Raw genomic sequence first — 17,036 nt, forward strand, 5'->3', positions numbered from 1 at the left:
GTCGCTATTTCTTAAGAATTTAGTCGCTGTATAGAAGTAAATTGGTCGTTAATTTTTAGTCGCAAAATGGTCGCTGTTTTGGTCATAAAATGAAATATATATTTATTATTTAATTTGCTTTTGTGGCTGATTAGTCACTAATAAATGCTTTTAAATCTGATTCATATCATTTTTCCAATAAATTCATAAACCTGCTAAAATATCAATATGTACACACATTTCAATACATAAAACATCAAAGATAATATATAAACATCAACTTCATTTCATAATTATGCAATCTAAAAATCCAAAACATTACTATAGTTCAAGTCTATGAAACTTAAAATATCTCAAAATACATAATTAATCCAAATAGTATCAAATTCATATCATAAAATATATTATTAAAGTCAGTGAGAAATGATATCATGCTAATCTATATGTGAATCACCAGGGGATCTTTGAGCTGGAGGCATATCAGATGTTGATGGCATCAATGAGGAAGACTGCTGTCCCATCCTCCTTGCCTGTAGTTCATCACGCATTTGAGCTATTATCTGATTTTGGTCTAGTACAAGTTTCTGCAAACTATTATATTTCTCTTCAAACTTTGCTTCAATTTCCTTCTTCCATTCTGGTGATTGGGATGATGGAACATTTGTTGTTTTTCCCACAGTTCCTGTTTGAGAGAAGGCAGAAGAGGCAGCACTACCTAAACCATAAACTCGACTTCCTTGCCATCCTCCTGCTGCAGTAATGAACAATTGATCCTCATTAATAGTTCCTCCATCTCCTTCCACAGGATCTGATCCCACATTCTGGCTTGAATGTTGTTCTTTTAGCTTCAAATAATTTTCCTAGAAAATCACAGAATAACAGTTCAATTTGAATACTAAAGTAAGGAAAAATGCTAATACCTACAAGATATGAAAATTATAATACCTGCAAGATATCACATTTACAATACTTGCAAGATATGATAATAGAAAAATGAATCACACAACTTAGAATCACCTAGATATCAGAATCATACTTGCAACTGAAAATCAATAAAACAACTCAAAATCAATCACACAACTGAGAATCATAAACAATTTCCTTGTGAGAATCACCTAGATATCAGAATCATACTTGCAACTAAAAATCAATCACACAACTCAAAATCAGTCAACAACTCAAAATCAATCAACAACTCAAAAACAATCACACAACTAAGAATCATAAACAATTTTCTTCGAATAATCACCAAAATATCAGAATCATACTTGCAACTGAAAATCAATCACATAACTCAAAATCAATCAACAACTCAAAATCAATCACACAACTCAAAATCAATGAACAACTCAAAATCAATCACACAACTGAGAATCATAAACAATTTCCAAGTGATAATCACCTAGATTTCAGAATCATACTTGCAACTGAAAATCAATCATACAACTCAAAATCAATCAACAACTCAAAATCAATCACACAACTGAGAATCATAAACAATTTCTTTGTGAGAATCACCTACATATCAGAATCATAATTGCAATTGAAAATCAATCACACAACTGAAAATCAATCAACAACTGAGAATCATATACAATTTCCTTGTGAGAATCACCTACATATCATAATCATACTTGCAATTGAAAATCAATAACACAATTCAATATCAATCAACAACTCAAAATCAATCACACAACTAAAAATAAATCACATAGACATCAAAATCATATTTGCAAGATATTACTTAGAAAGTCAACTTGTTTATATAGAAACTTACATAAACAATTTCAGCTCGTTTATCAACAAATTTGTTGCGATCACTCTTCTTTGTATGGGTGTGGAGAAACAACTCAGCTGCTGTTGGAGGAACTTTGTCTGTGTTAGCATTTTGTATGCGTCTAGCATGCTCCTCATGTGTTATGGACCCACCTGTATGTGTAGAAGGACCAGCTCCTTCACCTCCCTTCTCTGTTAGGCGGTTCTTTGAGTACTTCATTGACTTCGCTATATACTCTGGAGTACTCCAATCTAAATTTCAATTAATATTAAATATTAAATAAGTCTAAGTTAATAATTTGTAAATATTATATTTAAGTCCAATAAATAAGTTTTTTTTTCTCTAATCATTTACTATACAAATGCTATTAATCAAATTAATCTGAATTTGTGTTTTTATATAAGTTAATTTCTTTCAAATCTTTGACAAATTATCCGAATAGTAACACTTGTTAAAGTTCACTTGAATATGCCTGAAGATTACAGATACTTGGATTGTAATCTTTGCTTGAGTTTTTACTTATCTATGTTCTATTGAGTAAACTAAATTGTTTATAAATGATTATCCTACTTGGAAAAGTGGATTGTTTGTTATTAGTGACAAGGGTTGCTGAACTAATGCAGTGTGGCTGTGCCTTGCCTTGCCTAAATCCCTAAACCAAAGTCTTTAGGTTCTTGTGAGTAGCGAGCTTGCTTCTAATTTGGCAAGGTCCTCAAAAAAAGCAATGCCAACTTCCAAATACCCAAACCAAAGCTCCGACTAAACTTATTTGATCAATCAAATGCCAATTCAAATCAACATATTGAAAAATTGAAGGACACAATGGCAGCAAATCCAATATAGATATTTTAATCACAAAGCCAACACACATATATATATGTATATATATATATATATATATATATAGCTTAACTGTTCAATTCAAATCTAAATTAGTTTTAATCCCAAAATAGTTGGGATACACTGTAAGGAAATTTCGGGGACCATTCTTAGCATTCTCAAAAATTTCAATTCTACCTACAAGCAAAAAGAAACACTGAACAAAAGAAACTGCAAAGGAAAAACAAAACAACTGGAGTGAACAACATGCATAAAATCGGGGGAGGCACAGAGAATTAATTATAGTGATTTTTTCTCTAGCAGGATTTGGGTTCATATTAGGGAAAGGACTGTGAGTTTGCATAACTTAAAGGATATCTCACTAACAATATATAAACCCAGCATATCTCAAAGGCTCACCAGGAGTGGAGATTAATGATTAAAGTTAAAAAATACTGATGCACCTGCACTGCAAGCACAAAAAAATATATATTCACAATAAAAAAAGGTAACAAACTGCTTCAACTTAAAACAAAACTAATTAACAGATTCAAGGTAAAATACCTCAAAGACTCAGCCACACAGCAGAGGAAACCAATGGGTAGATTAGAGCAGTAGAAAATCGACACAAGGTGGCAGTAGGGTGTCGTTAATACCGTTCGCGATGCAAGATGGCAGCCAATGGGGAGAGCAGATGGCCGACGGCAGGTAGGTCGGGACAGGGGAGGAAAACAAGGGATTGATATTGAATAAAAATGAAGAATTGATTAGGTTTAGACTTTGGTTTAGGGATTTAGGCAAGGCAGAGGAGGGAAGGGAAAAGAGCAATCGGGAATGGGTTACTATTCGGATAATTTGGTTTAGGAATTAGGTTAGAGTAGCTATGTAAACTGTAAGACCCCGCTCGTTCAGACATCGGAATTTCCTACCGTCCGGTGGAATCTCGGGTGTCGGATCCTTCTGAGGGGTATGGTAAGGGTTTTCTAAAAGGTTTTCTAAAATGTTTTTAAGTGTTTTATGGTTTTAAATAGAAAAGATTTGAGTTTTTGAAGAGGAAAGACCAAGGAGGCGTTTGCCAGGTTCGGCCGCCGAAAGTGAAGTTCGGCCGCCGAACATGTGAAGGCTTCGGGAGCGCCTTTGGCCTCCGAAAGTCTTGTGGGAGCAAGCCAAGGTTCGGCCGCCGAAAGTGAGGTTCGGCCGCCGAACATGCATGAGTTTAGGGGGCACGTTAGGCTGCCGAAGGTCTTCGACCAGGCCACCTATAAAGGGCCCTCAGATCGGAAATGGGCGAGTTTTCTCCCCATTCTCGAACTCAGGTGAGTTTCTGCCCTCCCTTGGTTGTTTGTGTGTCTTCTCTTCAAAATCCTTCAAGTTTTCATAAGATCTACCCTTGGTTTGAAGTTTTGAAGCTAAAATAGAAGTTTTGGGAGCTTGGAGCTTTTGGAGCTTGGATTCTCCACACCTCCGAGTTAGAGGTCGCACCAACCCTCGATCTTCAAGAGGTAAGTGTAGATCTTGGTTTCCCTTGCGTTTTCATGAAGTTTTAAGTAAGTTTTATGAAGGTTTTATGTTGTTGATGGGTAGATATGCATGTTTAGGCTTTTGTGGGTTTTATGCCCAATGCATGTTATGTGATGATGTGTTGAGGAGTTTAAGTTAGTTTCTTTGCTCTCTTTGCTTGTGGGAGTGTGTATGCATGCTTGGGAGAGAGTATGTGAGGTTTGGGGTTGTTTTGTGAGGTTTAGGAGGCTGGTGCACGAAGGCTGAGTTCTGATGAACTCAGGTTCGGCCGCCGAAGGTGGTTTCGGCTGCCGAACGTGCCTGAGGATGCATAGGTTTGGCCGCCTAACCTTACCCCCGAAAGTGGAGTTGTGGCTTGAAAGCAGACTTTCGGCCGCCGAAGGCAATGTTCGGCCGCCGAAAGTGCCTGACTTTCGTCTCTGGAGTGAGGGTTCGGCCGCCGAAGGTGCCGCCGAACCTACCCGAGTTTCGTCTCTGGAGGAGACTTTCGGCCGCCGAAGGTGCCGCCGAAAGTGCCCTGTCCAGCCGTTTCTTGGGTGTTTTCCATGCATGTTTCAGTGATGTTTAGAGGGGTTTTTGGGGAGTTGCTTATGAGTTGTTAGCATGTGTTTAGTACCTCATGTGTGTCCATCTGTGTAGGATTGGACCTGAGGAGAGGTGTCTAGCTTCAGTGCTAGTTGACCCTGAGTTTGTTGAGCAGTGGCTTCAGGTGAGTAGAACTAAACTTAATGTTTTATTTTAAGAAATTCTAATGCCTAAAGCATGAGCATGCATCATGATTATGTATAGTAGGTTGATTGCACTAGTTCACGAATATGTTGCATTGCATTATTTCATGTTGATGCTGAGGTAGGTTTGGACCAAGGCGACTCCAATAGCCCATATCTGTCATTGAGTCTTGTCTATGTCCTTTGAGAGCCGGACGAGTACCTGTAGGAAAGTCCATGTGAGCTCTCTGTGGACCAGACACCATGTCATGTATGTTACAGGCCTTTGTGAGCTTCTTTGGGGAGCCGGGCACCGACAGAGGGATTTTTGGGGTCATGTCCGATCCTTGAGAGTAAAGATGCTAGCAATTCCAGAGTACTCTCTAAAAACACTCCGTGGGGAATAGTTATCTGCATGAGCCCCGAGACGGACCAGAGACAGTTATGTGATTTCTTTGTGATATGACGCATTTCATGAGAGCATGTAATTAATGAACTGTTTTCCTCTGTTTCTACTCACTGGGCTCTTGTAGCTCACCCCATTCCCTTAACCCCAGTTTTGCAGGACCAGAGTAAGTAAGCCAGAGTTCAGTCAGAGTAAGCTATGGGATAGAAGAGGTTCAAGCATGGGTTGCCATGTTTGGTTGTAATAGCTTAGTTGTGTTTTGTTTATGTATATGTTTATGGAGATAGTGATAGTTATGTAAGGAAGTTACTAAAGAGATGTTATGTTATGTAATGCTATGTATGTTTGTTTGCTTGTATAGCTTAGTTATGGACATGATGATGATGATGATGATGATGATGATGATGATGATGATGATGATGATGATGATGATGATGATGATGATGATGATGATGATGATGATGATGATGATGATGATGATAGATGGACTTGATGTATGGTCCTTATGTATATAAGGGATATGAAAGAATAGAAAGAGTAATGTTATAAAGAGATAGAGCCAAGTAAGAAAAGTATAGATATGCCATGTGTTGTAGCATGAGATGTATAGAATTGTGCTTTGCCTAGTGTTGGTTAATCCCTTTTTGTTTTGCATGATCTTAAGTTTTAATGTTATGAGTTTTGAATGGCCCGTGAGGGAAGAAAGGGTTCCAATCCCTTGACCCAAAGCGGATTTGTTTTAAAGAAAGCTTGATGACGTATGAGGTTCTATGTTTTCATGCATAGGTCAAGCTGAGGTAAGGAAAACAAGTTTAAAGGATTTTTATGAGACCATAGCTTAAGTTTTATGAAAAGTTTGATCATGCACGGGATTATACCTAAAGTTCAGGATGTATAGAGGCTTACTACGGGTCCCGGCGGCCTTAAGCCGATCTGGATCCTAGTGCCGAGCAGTTTGGGGCCGTTACAAGAGGGGTACCGGTTTCCGGGCTGTTACATAAACGGATCGGATTTTTTCGGGTATCCGATCCGACCGAACCCTAATAGGATGGATTTGGATAATTATAATCGGGTTTGGGTTTTAAAAATAATACCCGTTGCGGGTTCGGATCGGATTCGGGTTTTATATACAGGTACCCACTACCCGAATCCATTTATATAAATAATTAATCTAATATAAAAAATATATTTTATAATAATATTTATAATTTTTTTTATATATTTTTATTTAAAAATTTAAATTTAAATATTCTTTAGAAATATTATATTTTTTAAATGAAAATTATTAATGAAAAATATTTTTTATATAAATTATTAATTAAAATATATCAGATTAAACGGGTTCGGGTTTTATTCGGATAATAATAATCGGGTTTGGGACGGATTCGGATAGTTTAAATTAATTTTTAATCGGGTTCGAAACGGGTTCAGATATTACTAATATAAATCGGGTTCGGGTTCGGGTAGTTTAATTTTCACGGATACCCTACCCGTTTACATCCCTAGGTTAGAGCATCCTTAAATTGTCAAAACGACGTCGTTTTATATACCGAATTGAAAATACTTAATTTAAAATTTTAAATAAAATAAAATTTATTTAAAAATTAAATTAAAATTTTAAAAATAAAATGGTCGCTGATTGATCGCTATTTTAGAGATTAAAATTAGGGATTAGGGTTAGGGATTATGAATTAGGGATCAGGGATTCGGGATTAGGAATTAGGAATTAGAGATTACGGTTAATTTTATTATGAATTAGGGATTAATTAGAAATTAGGGTTAGAGATTATAAATTAGGGATTAGGAATTAGGGTTAATTTTAAAAATAATACCTGTTGCAGGTTCGAATCAGATTCGGATTTTATGTACAGAGTACCCACTACCCGAATCCGTTTATATAAATAATTAATCTAACATAAAAAATTATATTTTATAATAATATTTATAAATTTTTTTTATATATTTTTATTTAAAAATTTAAATTTAAATATTCTTTAGAAATATTATATTTTTTATATGAAAATTATTAATAAAAAATATTTTTTATATAAATTATTATTTAAAATATATAAGATTAAACGGGTTCGGGTTTTATTCGGATAATAATAATCGGGTTTGGAACGGATTCAGATAGTTTAAATTAATTTTTAATCGGGTTCGGAACGGGTTCGGATATTACTAATATAAATCGGGTTCGGGTTCGGGTAGTTTAATTTTCACGGGTACCCTACCCGTTTACATCCCTAGATTAGAGCATCCCTTAAATTGTCAAAACGATATACCGAATTGAAATTACTTAATTTAAAATTTTAAATAAAATAAAATATAATTAAAAATTAAATTAAAATTTTAAAAATAAAATGGTCGCTGATTGGTCGCTATTTAGCGACTAATTATTTTAGTCGCTAAATATTCCCGCCTAAAAAGTTGTCGCAATTTTATCGCAAAAATGGTCGCTAATAACTCGCGCAATTAATTCCCGCTAAATTAGCGACCATTTTATATTTGGTCGCTAAATAGCGACCAATTAACGACCAAAAATTGATCGTTAAGCATTTTGTTAAATAAAAATATTATTTCATTCAGTCAGTCGCAGAATGGTCGCTGATTGGTAGCTATATAGCGACCAAAAAATTTGGTCGCTAATTTTGATCGCAATTTCACAGTTTTTTTGTAGTCCGCGATTATAGGTGTAACAAAGATTTGTTGAATTGTGTCTGCTAATAATAACTTTTTGTGAAGTCTCGTCCTGGTCAGGAGAGGGTGAGTCTTAACAAAGAATCGGGTGTAATAGTGTCTAGATCTTCCTTTTCACATATGAGACCATGTATCAGTTTATTAAATTCTTACCATATAACCTTATTTTATAATTACAGCTCATAGTTTTTTAAATAGTTGTTACGTCGCATCTTAAATTTAAATTTAAATTCAATTAACTAAAAAAAATTATTAAATCGAGTTTTTTTTTATTTAAATTAATAAATAGGAGGTGGTCAAAATTTTGATATGTAGATTAAATTAATAAATAAAAGGTGGTCAAAATTCTTAAATCGAGTTTCTTATTTTTATTTGTTGTTTTCCTATTTTAACTTAACTATATTTATACAAGTAATTATAAAGGCTTCTATTATTATTTGGTTAAGGCTTTCAATTCAATATTAAAATGCCCAAAATCCGGAATTAATAAAAGACGGGTAGTATCCATCCATATTTCCCATTTCAAGGATCGAGGTTTCAATGATTTCGGTCTACAAGAGAACGAGACCCCAAGATTTTGGCCTCAAAGACTGAAGCCCTTCTTCAAGGGACCAAGACTCCAAGGTTTCGGTCCTTGGTTTTGATCTCAAGGGATCGAAAATTTGATTTAGGGTTTCGGCTAAAAGAAACAAAAAACCCGATTTAAACTCTCAGGACGTAGGACAGCATCAACTAGAAGAAGAATTTCACGACAGCCAAGACACCAAAATCTTACATAGATTAGATGTCAAGAAGTCTTTAAAACCTGCCATGCAAGCTGTTGGTCTGCTGCTCTCTTAACTATTTGAAAAAGCCTTTTCCCAATTTTGTATGAATCATTTTATTTAAAAAAATAATTCAAATAAATTTTAACAAAATTATGCATAATTTTATTTTCTATAAAAATAAAAATTTTATAAATTAAAAAAATACGAATTTTTTCATTTCAAACGAGAAAATTGATAACAATGAAATAAATTGAATTGAATTCTCGCAAAATCTTTGATTTCAAGCACGGGTTAAAAAATTCTCTGGTTTTGAGGCTGAAGCATGTACAAGAAAATGCCACCCGCAACAGCAACATTAAGAGACTCATAGTTTCTTGCCATGGGTATGCTTACAAGCTCGCATTCTTGCAGAGATTGCTCTGAAAGGCCACGTCCTTCACTGCCCAAAACCAAGCATAATGGAACATCAGCTAAAGAATCTGCAAGCCCTTGAGATAATTGCGATACTGGCTTCAGTTCATCATTACTTGCTGGGTGGCCAGCAAGCAATTTCATTTGGAATTCATTTTTGAGAGCTTCAAGATTTTGCCAACCGCCTGCAACTATAGGGACCTGAAAGGAGGCTCCTCGACTCGCTTTGAGCGCTTTGTCATTGAATGGATCACAACAGCCAGGAAGAAGGAAAATGCCACCCTGTTCATATTAGCTATGGTATCAAATCTTCTGTTATAAAGTTACAGATGGAAAGTAACTACTCAACTAGAATCTCAACCTAAGCAATGCATTTGATGTAATAAACATTCAGAGGAAAATTTAATTGAGGGTATAATTGCAGTGGATACATTTGTATGAAATAAATATATTCAACCGAAGAATTATAAAAAATTATATGAATCCATACATCTTAAATTAAAATAATTATAGCAAAGTAAGAATACAGCAATCTGTACATGTACAACTTGATTATGATCAAGTCTTATTTCAGTTGAGCACCGGAGTATCAAGCCAATCAGGATGAATGCAAGTTGTAACCCTCATTGGGAACATTGATCTAAGCTTAATCCTTAATAGCACAAAAAGAGCTACAACTTTTGTGGATTAAACTTATAAAGTGGGTAAAACGAAAAAGAAAGCTTTGACAGGATAGAATGCGCCAAACAATCAGCAAAACAGCTTAAAAGTAGAAGGGGAAAACATGAGCTTTTGATGTTGTTGCTTACCCATCTAAATGCCACAGCCGATCTGACTAATGTTCCTAGGTTACCTGGATCCTACAAGGAACAGAACTCATAAGTTAGTGATATTTATGTTCAGGCAATTCCTTAAATCATTTCCAGCAGGCGCAATCATAAAATTCTGCAACTCAATCACCAAATGAATATATTTTGTGAGGCAGCAGGAGGAGTAATTAACTAATATGCAAGGAACTTTAAATAATTACAGTTCCTCCGCACAAGGAGTGGCTACGATCAACATACTCTCGTGCTTTATATTCACTAGATGAGCTTTTTTAAAAATGGGCTCATTGTTTGCAAAATGACAAAAGTACAATTAGAAAATTGAGTTTCAAGTTTTTGTGGAGAAAAAAGGAAGATAACAGAAAGGAAAGTAGCCTCTTGTTTTGGTTTCTTACCCTTTAGTGGGCTTTTCTAGAGAAAAACTCTGGATATAGACACTCCACCCCCCCCCCCCCCCCTCCCCCAACCCCCCAAAGAAAAAAAAAAAAAAGAAAAAGAACAAAGAAACTTTTTTTGCATGACGATTTGAATTTGCCCCCTGAGGTAGTAAGCCCAATACTTCTATTGTTATGTCAAGCAATGACCCTATAACTTCACTGTTTATTATGTTCACTCTTACATTCTATCAGGACTTGGCTACATAAACTGGACTTTAGTACAATTGTTAGATAATCACACATGTTCAAATTGCTTATGCTCTTTCTTGCTCTCTTCTTTTCTTGTTTAATGTATATTTTTCCTTCTACTTGTAGGACTATACTCAATGGAAGAAGAGAAAGAAACATCTGTGCAACAGAAAGAGGAGTTTCAGATGAGTTAGAATAACCTGAATCCCCTCAAGGACTAGAATTCGATGTGGAGCTGGGAACCATTTCCGACAATCTGCATCTTTTTGATGATTACCTACAACAAAGTAGCTGGTAGGAAATCTCATCAGGGCAATTGCTTCAGTAGATTCAGTAGATTGCAACTGTGAAAGTCTTTTCATCACCGAAGCGCTCACACGCAAAGTACCAGTAGAGGAATCATCAAATCCTTCAGGGATCTTAGGTTTATCAAGAAGAATTAGACACTCCATTTCAACAGTCCTCTCTTCTGATGACTTCTGAAAGTCGTATATCTCCCTGTGCGAGTACATGTCTCATAAGCACTTTACAAGCCAAAAGTAACATTGATAGGCACGAGGCTAAAGTTGAACCAAGATGCAGACGAGTAAAATACATAAGATGAACAACTTCAACTGAATAATTGCTAATGCAAAGATTGAAATTTGAACCTCCTAAACTCCAGAAAATGCTGTCCCCTCAAGCTTTTAAGGAAAGAAATCCAATTTGAGACATGAAAAATCAATAGTTCAACACGCAGGACATTGTTCGATTCAGAATTGTTTCTGAGCAAGTTTATGATACTATGAATTGTTATAAGCATGACTGGACAGGTACTGCAAAAAGGTTTTAGGACAAATATTTACCACAAATTGTGGAATATGCGTCTGTGGCATGTTCAACTGATCTATTTTGCATATCACATAACCAAGGCAGCGTGAATTCCACCAAGAATCAAAGATTAGGAGAAAAAAAATGGAGATCCCCTAGATTTTAGAGTTTACTTCGAATAGAGCTTGTTTATCAGATAAGCCCAAGAGAAGGAGAAACAGAGACGTATCTCAAGCTAAATCATGAACTACTCGTCCAGTCAAAAGTTTTACAGGGAAAAAAATTATACCCACAAATCTATATCATGTAACCTAACATCTTGATAAGCCCCTCAGAAGGTCATCCAGAGCTACTGTTCCAAATAAGAAGTATTTGGACTAAGGGTCCTACTGCTTTTCTATTTTTGCTGCTATTTTTATTTACTGCAATTAATCTTTTAAGTTGTTTGTTTTACTTAGTCAAGTAGCACGAAGTTGATCGTGGCAATAATATCTCTTTGTGCTAAAGTGCGGCCTTAAGAATAGGACTAAGTAGTTTTATTTCTTCCCTATTTATATTCTTCTGTAGCAGCAGTAAAAAAAAAAAAAAAAAAGGAAATACCAGCAATTTTATTAATTTTTCTTCTATAAATTTTCTTGGCTTTGACTGGGACCTATCATTGGTATCAGAGCCACAATTTTTTTTCTATTCTTCCTTTCAAATGGCTACAAACAAGGAAAGAATTGAAAACCTCGAAACTGGGCTTGGTCAAGTCCAGGACAATCTGTCACGATTTGGGGACGATCTACAATATATCAAGGCGGCGCTCTCCAAATTGACAGAAACTTCTCTTGCCAATAAGGAGGAATCAAGCTGCGAAGGCGACCGAGCTAGCCAGATACGTGCTACTCCTGAAGTCTTGAAAGACGGAGGGAAGTCACTATTCTCAGCTAAGCTCGCCAAACTCGAATTTCCCAAATATACAGGAGACGATCCGACTGAATGGTTCACCAGAGTAGATCAATTCTTCGAATACCAGGGAACACCAGATGCTGAAAAAGTTTCCTTGGCATCATATCACCTCCGCGGAGAAGCTAACGAGTGGTGGCAATGGCTTCGACGAACTTATGCTGAGGCCGGAAAAGGAGTATCGTGGGAAATATTCTCCGAAGAATTGTGGTCCCGCTTTGGGCCCACCGACTGTGAAGATTTTGACGAATCTCTCTCCAAAATTCGTCAGACTGGTGACTTACGTGATTATCAAAGGGAGTTTGAACGATTGGGTAACAGGGTGAGAGGTTGGACTCAGAAGGCACTAGTTGGAACCTTCATGGGGGGGCTTAAATCTGAAATCGCAGAGGGGATCAGAATGTTTAAACCCAAGACCTTGAAGGATGCAATAAGCTTAGCTCGAATGAAGGATGAGCAATTGCTTCGTCATAAAAAAGCAATTCGCCCATCTCTCCAAACGAGTAATTTCTCTCCATCAAAAAGCAAACCTTCTACTCCTGTGAAGCGGTTAACTTGGGACGAGATGCAGAAGCGTAGGGCTCAAGGGCTCTGTTTCAACTGTGACGAAAAGTTTACTCCTGGTCACCGTTGTACTAAGTCACAGCTTCTCATCTTGGATGGTGGATATGATCTGGACGACGATGAAGATGATACGGATGCGGAAATTTCCTTGCATGCCTTAACCGGTTGGTCTTCGATAGGAACGATGAGGGTAGAAATTCGCTTTAATTCTTGTCAATTGATTGTCCTCATTGACAGCGGTTCGACTCATAACTTCATCAATGAGAAAATCGCCAGTTTGCTCAAATTGCCGGCCACGCCAACAACACCTTTCAATGTTAAAGTAGCGGATGGAAGTCCATTACGATGCACTGGAAAATTCAAGGATGTTGCTTTTTCTCTCCAAGGTATACCATTTACAGCTACGTTCTTTTCTCTTCCTATAATGGGTTTGGACGTTGTGTTGGGTGTACAGTGGCTACGACAATTAGGGACGGTGGCATGTAATTGGAAGAACATGACTATGGACTTCACATGGAACGGCCAACCGAGACATTTGCAGGGTATTTGCAGTCAGCCAATTGAACCTCTATCCTTGAAATCAATATCCAAGGAATTGAGGCACAATAGTACAGCTTTTGCAATCTGTCTCGAGACCTCTACAGCCACACTTCCTGAGTATCTACATCCAGATATGCTGCACCTGTTAACCCAGTTTCATGATGTATACCAGCAGCCGAGAAAGTTGCCTCCCCGGCGAGAAATTAATCATCACATTATTCTTAAAGAGGGTGTTGATCCGGTGAATGTTCGCCCTTACAGATATGCTCACTTTCAGAAAGATGAGATCGAAAAACAGGTACAAGAGATGTTAACAAAAGGGTTGATTCGGCCCAGCACCAGCCCCTTTTCATCCCCTGTTCTACTGGTCAAGAAAAAGGATGGCTCCTGGAGGTTCTGTACGGACTACCGAGCTCTTAATCAAGCCACTATCAAAGATCGTTTTCCCATACCAACGGTCGACGATATGTTAGATGAGCTCCATGGTTCCTCTTATTTTACTAAACTGGACTTTATTGCAGGATTTCATCAAGTCAGGATGCATCCTCCTGATATTCATAAAACGGCCTTCCGAACACATAACGGCCATTATGAGTATCTGGTGATGCCCTTTGGGCTGTGCAACGCACCCTCTACATTCCAGGCGCTAATGAACACTGTTTTCCGCCCCTACTTAAGAAAATTTGTCTTGGTTTTCTTTGACGATGTTCTTATTTACAGTCCATCATGGGAGACTCATCTGGAACATGTGCGGTTGGCATTACAGCTGCTGCGGCAACATCAATTTTTTATAAAGCTAAGCAAATGTGCTTTTGGACTCAACCAGATTGAATATTTGGGTCATGTGGTTTCTGGAGATGGAGTGCAGGTGGATAAATCGAAAATCAGTGCAATACTGGATTGGCCTACCCCAACAACAGTCACTGAATTACGTGGGTTTTTAGGACTCACTGGGTACTACAGAAAATTCGTTCAATCTTATGGAATTCTTGCCCAACCATTGACTAATTTACTGAAGAAAGGCAATGGATTTTATTGATGGGTTGCCTCCTTCCTCTGGTAAAACTTCTATTCTGGTAGTAATTGACAGATTGAGTAAATATGCTCATTTTTTGCCATTATCTCACCCATACTCTGCTAAGGTCATAGCTGAATTATTTGTCAATGGAGTTGTCAAGTATCATGGCATGCCCAGGTCGATCGTCAGTGATCGTGATCCAATTTTCATGAGCAACTTTTGGCGTGAGTTCTTCAAGCTCTCTGGAACCCAATTAAATATGAGCTCTTCATACCACCCGCAAACGGATGGCCAATCCGAAGTTACTAACAGGTGCTTGGAGCAGTACCTTCGTTGTTTCGCCAGTCAGCAGCCTCGAAGGTGGTGTTCTTTCTTACCTTGGGCGGAATACTGGTATAACACATCTTTTCACATTTCTATTGGTATGACACCATTTCTGGCATTGTATGGTAGGACTCCCCCAATGATTCCACGGTATGAATTGGGTTCTTCTCCAGTTAATGAGGTCGATCAGGTTTTGGTTACCCGTGATGAGATTTTGAAGGAGCTTAAGCTTCACTTGTCACGTTCCGTAGCGTACATGAAACAGGTGACCGATAACAAACGCAGGGATGTGGAATTCTATCCAGGTGATTTTGTCTATCTTAAGTTACAACCGTATAGACAACAGTCAGTGAACAGGCGTGCATTTCACAAGCTTGCTAGTCGTTTTTATGGGCCTTTCATGGTTGAAGAAAAGATTGGATCCTTAGCTTACCGCCTGCAGCTTCCTGCCGACTCCAAGGTTCACCCAGTCTTTCATGTCTCCTTACTTAAGAAACATGTGGGGGATACTGTTCCTGTTTCTTCTGAAATTCCTCCGCACACTGATGATGGAAATTTTGTTCTTGAGCCTGCTGAGATTTTAGATACAAGGTGGGTTCGTCTTGGTAATCGTTTTACAGAAGAAAGCCTTGTTCGTTGGAAGCAATTGCCCCCTGAAGATGCCACTTGGGAAGTTTCGTCGGACTTGTCTGCTCGGTTTCCAAATCTGAACCTTGAGGACAAGGTTCCTCTTCAAGGGGAGGGTACTGATAAGCCCCTCAGAAGGTCATCCAGAGCTACTGTTCCAAATAAGAAGTATTTGGACTAAGGGTCCTACTGCTTTTCTATTTTTGCTGCTATTTTTATTTACTGCAATTAATCTTTTAAGTTGTTTGTTTTACTTAGTCAAGTAGCACGAAGTTGATCGTGGCAATAATATCTCTTTGTGCTAAAGTGCGGCCTTAAGAATAGGACTAAGTAGTTTTATTTCTTCCCTATTTATATTCTTCTGTAGCAGCAGTAAAAAAAAAAAAAAAAAAAGGAAATACCAGCAATTTTATTAATTTTTCTTCTATAAATTTTCTTGGCTTTGACTGGGACCTATCACATCTCTAGAGAGTTTCAGCAAGTGGTTCATTGGCAGACACACAAAATTTGCAATCAAACAATTTGAAAGAAAAGCAAAGCATTCACACTGTGACCTTCAATTGCTAATAACAAAGTTTTTTTTTTTCGTTAAAAGAAAAAAAACCATGTTGCAGTTCAGGAAGTGAATATGCAAAAATTTCAGAAAGAATACGAAAATACCTGATAGGTGTAGTACCCACAACAATAGCTGAACCATGGAAATGGCGATAAGAGGAGCTCTTACGGAGCTTGACACAGTGCTTCACAAATGGGTTTAAAGTACTTGTTAGGGATTTTACATGGGCTGGTAAAGTAAACTTCACCTCTGCAGGATTATCAATATCCCCATCACTATTATAATAACGATACTGAGAGATTTTTTGGGTTTGAGGTTGATTTGGCGAAGCAGTAGATAGCCTGGGCTTTGAATTAGAGAGGCTGAGAGGTGGAGGAGACACTGCAGGAACCCAGGATATGTATGTGCTCTGCATTTCTCCCTCTTTTAAGACTCAAAAATCAAAAGTCTATAAATATTCACATCCAATTTCGAAGTAGATAGTTTCGGCCATTGGGGCTCCGCACAAGGATCTCTCTACAAGGATACTTGTGCGCCTCTGCTCTTGCAAGGAGAGGAAAATGAATAATTAAGGTGCTTTATTTTATGGATCAAAATATTTTTCAAAAAAAAAATTCTTTTTTTGAATTTTTTTTAAAGTTAACTCGTTAAAAACTCTATATAAATTTATTAATATATTTTATTTTTAAAATTAAAATTAAAATTAAATAATTAAAAATAAATTATTATAGTTCAAATCCAGTGTCCTTCTTTCTATATACATAATTGTTCATAATATTATCAATTTTGAGGAAATAAAAAATCAATATTCATATCCAGTGTCATTTAATATTTATTATGAATAAAAGTCACTTTTTAATAAGAATTTTTTTAGAAGTCCAGCTACAGACTATAAGTATTTTTTTAGTCACCTCAAGTTTTATTTTTATTTCTAATTTTTATTTTTATTATTTTTTTATTTTATTTATCTCTTAAATTTATTTTAGTAACTTTTGTTCTGTAGAATTTAAGATCAATGAAGAAAAATAGCGCATAAGGCACCCTTCAAAGAGGAGTATAATAATAATTTTATTTTGATAATAATATTAGTATAATATTAAAAATAAGTTTAA

At 36.7% G+C, this 17,036-nt stretch overlaps 2 protein-coding genes across 2 annotated transcripts; both read right to left on the bottom strand.

Moving 5' to 3' along the window:
• Nucleotides 1-413: 413 nt before the first annotated feature.
• On the bottom strand, nt 414-1,975 carry LOC122721510. Its single transcript, XM_043949360.1, has 2 exons — nt 1,757-1,975; nt 414-839 (listed from the first exon to the last, which is right to left on the bottom strand). Exons 1-2 carry the CDS (start codon nt 1,973-1,975, stop codon nt 414-416), a joined length of 645 nt encoding a protein of 214 aa, XP_043805295.1.
• Nucleotides 1,976-8,908: 6,933 nt separating this feature from the next.
• On the bottom strand, nt 8,909-16,465 carry LOC110611646 (uncharacterized tRNA/rRNA methyltransferase slr1673-like). Its single transcript, XM_043949946.1, has 4 exons — nt 16,029-16,465; nt 10,738-11,035; nt 9,894-9,944; nt 8,909-9,366 (listed from the first exon to the last, which is right to left on the bottom strand). Exons 1-4 carry the CDS (start codon nt 16,337-16,339, stop codon nt 8,965-8,967), a joined length of 1,062 nt encoding a protein of 353 aa, XP_043805881.1. The 5' UTR covers nt 16,340-16,465; the 3' UTR covers nt 8,909-8,964.
• Between the last annotated feature and the right edge of the window lie 571 nt (nt 16,466-17,036).

Source organism: Manihot esculenta, chromosome 13 (assembly GCF_001659605.2).
Source record: "Manihot esculenta cultivar AM560-2 chromosome 13, M.esculenta_v8, whole genome shotgun sequence".
Classification (NCBI taxonomy): domain Eukaryota; kingdom Viridiplantae; phylum Streptophyta; class Magnoliopsida; order Malpighiales; family Euphorbiaceae; genus Manihot; species Manihot esculenta.